This window comes from Xiphophorus hellerii, chromosome 1 (genome assembly GCF_003331165.1).
Source record: "Xiphophorus hellerii strain 12219 chromosome 1, Xiphophorus_hellerii-4.1, whole genome shotgun sequence".
Taxonomy (NCBI): Eukaryota; Metazoa; Chordata; class Actinopteri; order Cyprinodontiformes; family Poeciliidae; genus Xiphophorus; species Xiphophorus hellerii.
This window is the reverse complement of record NC_045672.1, coordinates 31071681-31080069: the sequence shown is the minus strand read 5'-3', so window position 1 is coordinate 31080069 and position 8389 is coordinate 31071681. Positions and strand designations below refer to the sequence as shown.

The 8389-nt window shown below is 37.1% G+C and overlaps 1 protein-coding gene across 1 annotated transcript; it reads right to left on the bottom strand.

Moving 5' to 3' along the window:
* Positions 1 to 3154: 3154 nt before the first annotated feature.
* Positions 3155 to 6603, bottom strand: ppdpfb (pancreatic progenitor cell differentiation and proliferation factor b). The gene is made up of 5 exons (XM_032560494.1): positions 6420 to 6603; positions 4994 to 5076; positions 4836 to 4913; positions 3672 to 3765; positions 3155 to 3603 (listed from the first exon to the last, which is right to left on the bottom strand). The coding sequence occupies exons 2-5, from the start codon at positions 5046 to 5048 to the stop codon at positions 3489 to 3491; spliced, it is 342 nt and encodes a 113-aa protein (XP_032416385.1). The 5' UTR covers positions 5049 to 5076; positions 6420 to 6603; the 3' UTR covers positions 3155 to 3488.
* Positions 6604 to 8389: the final 1786 nt, after the last annotated feature.

Below are 8389 nucleotides of genomic sequence, written 5' to 3'. Positions count from 1 at the left end.
TTGGTTTCATTATTTGGTTCAGAAGTTGTAAAGCTCAACAGTGGAGAAACTGGATTAAGAAGTTAATTTAATCACTAATTAAACCTTCAGAACCCAAAGGAACAACTTTCTCTTCTTTCCTTTACAACAGAAACATATAAACTGTTCAGAAAACAATTTATTGTGTATTTTTTACTGTAGGTTACAGTAAAATCTGAACTGAAGGGGAACCTAGTCGCTCAGAGACGGAGGTTAAAGTCAGCTTTCTGATCAGCCAGTGAACTAGAAAAACTGCAGCGTGGAAGAACAAACGCGCTGCAGAGAAAAACCTCTTTCAGCTTCATCAGGCAGAGCGGCCGCTTCGCTCTTTGTTGGTTTTTCCTCTGAATGGAGGACAGCTCTGCTTACATAAGCCCATTTTACACTCATTTAGAAAAATCCGTGCGTCAGGATTCGTCACTTTGATCCACAGAGTTCGAGTCTGCAGGTCCCAATGATTTTCTCAAGTTAAAACAAAAAACGTATATTAATTTGGAAAAAAATATTCTTTTTCCGGCTTTATCATCAGCATAATGCAGATAAAGTTGATTAATTCAGTGTTGATTCACTCCAGAACATTTTTCATCCAAACACTTAAAGCTGAGATGAAACTTTCTAGAAACAAACTAAATAACTTTCTAAATTAAAACAAGTTATTTTTTTCTAATTATGTGAGATGCTGCATGATGCCAAACATGCCAGAAATTTAGTTAGGATAAAAAAATAATTGGATAATTATCAATGTGAGCAGCATTTTTCAGCCTGACACTCCTAAAAAAAACTGCCACTTTGCATAAAACACAAAACTTTTAACACAAATAACAGATCTTTGTTCGCTGAAAGTGATTTTCTGACTGAAATATATTATTTTATTCTTACTTTTATCAATGTACTACATGTTGGATCCATGTTAATGTGTATTAAAAGACATTGAATTTGTCTAGTTAATCAGAAATCTTCTGACCCCCTGGCGGTACAGCAACATTTAATGGTTTCTTTGGGATTAATTAATAAAGGTATTTTTTTATTAAATTTGAATTGTATATAAATGCATACATAATAAAATGCTTCAAAACATCCATCTGTGTGTAATATTTCTCTTGTGAATTTAGTTCCTGAAATAAATGAACTTTTCTATTATAGTAAAATTTGTTTGTAAATATGTCAAACTCAACTGAAAATGGAAATGAATTTTCATCAATTATGAATCAATTATTGTGAATTTATTCAATGATTTTATGGTTTCTTATAGCTTGTAGAAAAAGTGTGACTGGTTTACCTGCACAGGAAGTCCAGATTAGATCACGTCCCACTTCCTGTAATGGATCAAAATTAAAATGTGTCTCTTTTTATTTCAGTAACACATTTAAATATCATAAATAGTTTTAGACTTGTTTTTAGTGGATATTTTTGCACTTTGGGGGCTCTATAATAGACTGTTTTGCTTTTTCTAACCCAGGAAATATAATAATATGATTTATAAGGGCTTCAATGGCTGGAAAATCACAAATAATACAAGAAGTTAAAAAAAGCTGCAGGAAACATTTAGAAAACAAACAAACAAAAATCCATGAGGATAAAAATATTATCCCAAGGTACACAGAAATTATTTCATAACTGTGCAGCTCACTCATGAGTCATGAAATGTTTGGATTGAGAAATCCAGAGACTAATTTAGCTCCTAGTGGATCAGGAGGATGTGATCCAAAGTACAACCAGAACCAGAACCAGACCGTGTTGAGACGAGATAATCATCAACATTAATCCGATTTAGCTTCAAACTTTTTTTAAAAAAAAGTTGTAAAACGGTTGGAAGCAGGGTTTAACCAAATACAATTTAGGACTTTAAAATACTTGTTTAGCAAGTGAAGTCTATAGCTAGCTTAATTCCTAACTGCTGCTGTTAATTAGACTACCATTATGAATAAACTTTAAGAAAAAGGTAGCAGTACAACATATATATCGCGACAGAAATGTATGAAAGACAACAAACTTGCGGTAAATTAGGACTTACCCAAGCTAGTCGAATAAACACCTAACCAACTAGCTAGCATTAGTTAGCATTAGCCTCAACCGCCTCCAGTAGGAACGCAATGAAGATAAATGCGGGGGGCTAACTGCTAACTGCTACTTCTGCCTGACAGAAAAGTCCCGAGAAAAAGAAGAGAAAAAACATAGATTATACAAGATTAAATAATTTTGCAACGATAAAATTGAGGAACAGTATTAACGTATGTATGGTCAACTTGAATATTTTTTTGAATGAATCCAAGACATTTTAAGGCCTTGATTTTAGCTACATTACTTTAAGACTTTTTCAGGGTGTGGGTTTCTCCTGTAGCTGTTTTTATTTTCACCTGTAACAGCAGATTTGCTGCATCTTCCTGCAGACTCTGCATGTATGCAGAAATGCCAAGGATGGAGTTTGATACAAAACTGCAGATACAGACGATTTAAAATAAATTAGATATCTAGTTTATTTTAAATCTTCTGTAACTGCAGTTTTTAGTTCGTTTTTCAATAAGCACACAGAAATCCAAGACAAGTCAGTTACACACCGTGGAGTCACTGAGTTCAGTACCAGCAGGAAGAGCTGCTTTTCATTGTTTACAGTTCCTGGACCAAACCCAGCGAACAGCCGCTCTCCTCCTGAAGGTTATTCAAACAGTTCATCACTGGTGAAGCTGTTTGAAGGTTGACCTGCTTCTCCAAATATCCTACTTTTGTAAAGCCATTGGTAAAAATGAAATGAAATATTTGTATTGGCATACCTGCACATAACTATTGTGTAAGATGGATCCACATTAGCTGCACTGACTGTTTCCCTCCTACTACTCTCCAATTTGCATCATTTGCTGTTATTTCAACTGCTTGTTTTCTCAGATGGTTTTTTAAAAAAAAAAAAAAACTTGAATCTGAAAAGTAGTTTTCAGCTTCAAAAGGGAGTTTTCCCTCTCCACTGTCACTACATGCTTGTTCAGGAAGTGAAAGGCTTGAGTTTCCTTAGAAACTTTAATCTGAACAGTTTACTGAACTAAATGAATCATTTAACATTCCTCTCTGCATTCTGAAGATCCAGAAACTGTGCTTTAAATTCTGATGTTTTTAACGGACAGACATGGACACCAAAGCGGCGTTGGCTGCAACAGACTACTTTATTCCGTTTGCAATGTAACAAGGAGACAACAAGGGTAACAAAAACATGAAGGTATGCACCACGGTGTCAATGCGACGAGGTTACAAAGCAAAACGTTACAAATGGTAACGAGCTCAGTTTCTTTTTTTTGTAGTTTTAGTCATTAAAAAATATGTTAAAAAACATGAAAAGTAAGAACGCAGCCGTTACTACCACGAACATTTATTAAGAAAAAAAAAACAAAACAAAAGAAGTTGTAAATGGGACGATCTCCGTCGCCTAGCGTTGGCGGTTGGTCCGGTTCTCCCCAGGGCGAGGCTGACGAGTCGCAGGATCACGAGGAGACGGGGCTTCCTGCCTCGCTGCTCTCGCTCGCCTGCCGCTGCAGCACCATCTCCTTGGCGATGCAGGTGATCTGACCGGTCGTCACGGCGCCCGAGACCCCCACCCTGGCAGAGGTGGCGGTTAGAAAAACGAATGTATAAAACAGGAACGGCTCAGGCGGCTTCGGACTTACTTCTGCTGCGCCTCTTCGGTAAGCGGCGTCATCCCTGGCTGCTTCCCAAAGAAGAAGCTGGACCACCAATGGCCAGAATCCTGCTTAGGGAGTCCTGGAGAGACAGAGCAGCACTTAACGTGGCGTAACCAGCTGCTGAGCTCTACAGCCGAGTCAGGATGACTGAGCAGCTCAGGAAGCTGCTGCTGCTCAGACTCTGGATCTAGACTTAGAGACTTAGACTTGTACTTTATTGATCCTTTGGGAAGACTCCCTCAGGAAATTGAAGTTACCAGCAGCTCCCAGGCAAAAAACAAAGTTAACACACAGTAAGCAAAAGTGCAAAAGAATACAAAATACAAATTAAATACTAAGGTACACACCAAATGTGAGTAACCAAAACCTTAAATTATGCAAGAAAAACCTTAAATTATGCAATATTCTAAATCTAAACGTACGCTGCATGTTTCTGACCAGCAGGAAGTGAGCTGGATGGGTGCGGCTGCTTTAAGAAAAACCTCCTGGCATCATTACAACCTAGCAGAAATGACTCAATCCTCTGTGGCAACAGCAGTAGAAACTGATGTAACGTTAGCAGAGAAACCCCAACATGTGGGCAGGTTGGTTTCTGGGTGAAAGTTTAAATCTCTGAGCAACAGTCTGTAACTCCCCTGCAGTTAGAACTCTTTACAGGAGCGTTTATTGTTCCCAGTCTAAAACCAACTTAAAGCTGCAGTATGCAAGTTTTAGAAAATCTTTTTTTTTTTGTATATTTGACAGAATAGTATGAGACAAAATGTGGAAAGAAAAAAAATAAAAAGAAAGAGAGTTCCTCCTCCAAGTGCTAACTAGAACCAGCCAATCAGAGAAAGGAGGCGCGCCTTAGCGCTGTCAATCATCTCCCTCTTCCCCCTTGATCTCTAAGTTGCAGCTAGCAGATCTTGTTGTGAATGCTAAGGCTAGTTAGCATATCCACCTGTAACAATTGAGTTCTTTCTCTGCCATTATATTTAGCAGTGAGAACATGAGGATGATTGACAGCGCTAAGCCCCTCCTCCTATAGCTCAGGGAGGAGGTGGATCTTTTCATTCTGTGACAACATGGTGAGTTAACTCAAAATATAAAAAACAAACATTCTTTATAAAAGTTAACCTGCAGCTTTAAGCCACATTTGAAGCCGTTTACCTGGATGGTGAGGGATGACCTCCCCACTGTACTCCGAACTGCCGCATGAGCTGCTGCTGGACGTAGAGCCGATGCGCCCTGCAGGGGAGGTAAATGTTAATTAGTGATTAAACATACAGTGAGACGGTCAGCGGAGACGGACGGACAGACGGACTCACTTCGGTAGTAGTCGGTGGTTGCGACGAGGGAACCGCCTGCTGGAATGGCTGCCATTCTTCAGGAGTTGGTCACTGATGGAAACCTGGAGCAGGAACAGACTCGGTTACTCATCTCCACTACATGAGGCGTCACTAGAGATGAGCCATAAAACAGAAGTGTGTAGGTGCTGACAGAAACTCTGTAACTGTAATTTATTGTGAAACGCTTAAAAAAAAACAAAAAACTAAATTATTGATTCTGCCATTTTTATATTGTTGATGCTTCTGCTATTATTTTCATTTTGTCGTCCACATCGAGTGGACGCTACCGCGCTGCTCGTCTGCAAACTTTTGACATTTATGCTCTCATTTTAGTTATTTTGTTAGTTTTGTGTTTTTATAGCCATTTTTTTACTGTTTAATTGTGTTTAAAATGTTGCAAAGTGTCTTTGGTTGTTTTGAAAGAAAAATAAAATGCATTATTATTTTCTTCTCTCTACACTTTGTTCTTGCCATTGACAAGACATTAATACAAGACAATACAATGCGTGACAATACAATTTTTTTTTAGTTCTGTAGAGCAACGTTAAAAATGGCCAAAAATAAATAAAAATGTTGCATTTCATATTCCTAAAAATAAAGAGTCTGCCAACCTCAGATTAGTTTAGATTTTGATCAACTAAAAAGTTTACAATAATGGCAACAAAGTCAAATGAAATGGATCAAAGAACATTATAAAAATTAAAATAAAAACCTCTTGTAGTTTGGTGCAATTAATGAACAATGGGAACATTTATTCATTAATGACCCACTGAGCTCCGTCAGAACTGATCTAGATTTTTCTATTTAATCTGTTTTGACACAAAAATTAAAAACAGTGGGTTTATCGTTTAAAACAACATGAACAGGCTGTGGAGGAGCAGATTTAGGTTCTGCACCATAAACTTCATTGTTTCCATCATGACGTCTCTGTCACTGTTCTGCAGTGAGGATGAGGAGGAGGAAGAAGGGGGTGTTTACATTAAAAACAGTCACTGCACCAAACCGACATCTTTACATTCAACGCAAATGCTGAACCAACAACCAAAAACAGCAGGTTGTGACCAGTTTTAGACTGTGAAACACACGGAGCTCGTCTGAATTAAGCTGCTGCTTCGTGAAAATTCTGGGTCAGAACAACAATAACCCTAAAAACTGCGGTGACCATTTTGTTCCTCTGATACCGCACAACCTTCCTTGATGCGACCGTTAAAAAAACAATTTAAAAAATGCGTTAACTACTAAAAAAACAACAACGGGTACCGCAACGACAAAGGGAGAAAACAGTTTTATCCGTTTCTCATTTTTAACCGACGTACAGCCGCTAGCTTCCAGCCGTTAGCTCGCTTCGCCTCGCCGAGGGGAGAGAAGCCCTTTCCACCATTTTCTGACCTTAAAAAAAACTCACCTTTACTTAACCCAGACGATGTGCTGATGTTCTGTAGCACCAAGTCAATTCAGACGGCGAGGATGGGGGGAGCAAACGCTAGGCGACGGGGCCCATTTGAAAAAAGGTTTTGGGTAAATGTAACCCTCCAAGGTCCGAGAGGATATCGACAATGCTTCTTTTCTGAGGCCATGGAGGGTGCTCGAACTTTTATACTGCGGAATGGGTGACGTCACCCAACGGAGGCGTGGCAACGGAAGTAGGAAAAAAATCGTCTTTCTCCCCCTTACATCATGGCTCCACACACCCACAGCCAAGCATAGCAGCGACATGCGTGTCCATATATACAGGGGCGCAGCCAGGAACTTTTCAGCCTATCAGATGACTTTATTACCCGGTGAAAATAACTCAAAAATAGTCCAAATAATTTGAATGCATTTTTCTTTCTTTCCTTCTTACAGACAGTTTGTGTTTATGTCTTAGAAGGGGCAGAATGAGATGATTGACCATGTTTGACCTGTTTTACTTTTGTATTTTGCACATAAGTTTGTGGTCCATTTAAAAACTTAAACTATCTCACAAACAAGACATTAAAATACATGGAAAAACCTTGAAAACCCTGCTACAACCTTGAGTTGTAGCAGAAAGAGAATCAGTATTAAAAATGCCGCATGAATTGACTAATACAATATAGAGAGATTGCAAAAGGATAAAGGGGCTCTGTAATACATTGTAATTCACTATTTGAAGCAAAATTAAAAACAGATTTTAAAAATGAGCTAAAAGTCAAATAAAGATGCATTTTTTTATAAAAAAAAATAAAAAAAGTTTAAATGTATAAATTTAAACTTTTAAATAAAAGTTTAATATATATAATATAAGTATTATATATATTATATATAATATTAATTTTAACATGTATATATAAACAAAGACACTTAAATGTAACAATATAAGATAAAATTATAACTTCTAACATGTATAACTTTAAAATTACATTGACTCATTAATCATCACCTCAAAGTGATGGAAATAGCAGATTTCTGAACATTTTGTTAATTTAATTTAGGAGAACAAGAGGGAGTAAGTTATGAGGGAAATTGAGTTAAGGTACAGTACCTGTTTTTCAAACTGTCCAGTCCAGACAGAAAGATGCTATATTATCATTTTATAACAATTATTAGTAATACATATTTTAGTTTTGTTGTGAAATTAAAATTAAAAACAAGGGACAGAGAGAAATCTCCATACACTTTCTGTAATGATGCTAATTAGCATGTCATTAATCACAGTGTTGCTCACCTTCTTCACTGAGAGACTTGGGCTGATTTGGGGGATTATGGCTCCAGCTGAATCTGACTCAACTTTAAATGTGGTAACAAAAAAAAAACAGAGACAAGTTAGATAAATGAATATCATGCTAAACAAATGTTCCTTCACTGACTAACTGCTGGTGAAAAAAAGATTAACGTTAACCTGTAGCTAAGCTAACAAAGCTAAAAGGTTGATAATCACAATATTTGACCCACCGTTCTTATTTTATAAAAGAACATAGAAAAAAGATAAAAGAAAAAAACATAAATACACAAATAAACAAAAGTTTTCCAAGATACAAATTGCATAATGTTCATCCAGAGCTCTCTGTTCATGAGCCGTTTACTTTTCCCTAACTGTCGAAATTCTTGTTGACATGGCGACCGGTTTAAAATGCGTCAAAGATAGTTTGCAACTAAGAGGGCTCACTGTGTCATGTTTCTACAAAAACAACATGACAAAGACAGTTTGCAACACAGATATCACACTTTGAACAAAATTTTAAACAGTTCTCAGCATGAATTTAGTCATATAATTTACTACTGGATTACTAGTGTAACTTAATTCCACTATAATCTAATTTACAGCATATTTAATTAATATATCATAGGAAATACAATGTCATGCTTGTTGTAGTATTTTAACGCCCGACAACAGGAGAGCAACTAATATGAGTT

What these genes read in the sequence shown, in the direction of transcription:
- ppdpfb (XM_032560494.1), bottom strand. Translation starts at nt 5,048, where the DNA reads ATGGCAGCCATTCCAGCAGGCGGTTCCCTCGTCGCAACCACCGACTAC. An exon ending in AACCACCGACTACTACCGAA is followed by an intron (nt 4,914 to 4,993) that starts GTGAGTCCGTCT and finishes CCTCCCCTGCAG; the next exon opens with GGCGCATCGGCTCTACGTCC. An exon ending in ACCGAAGAGGCGCAGCAGAA is followed by an intron (nt 3,604 to 3,671) that starts GTAAGTCCGAAG and finishes CACCTCTGCCAG; the next exon opens with GGTGGGGGTCTCGGGCGCCG.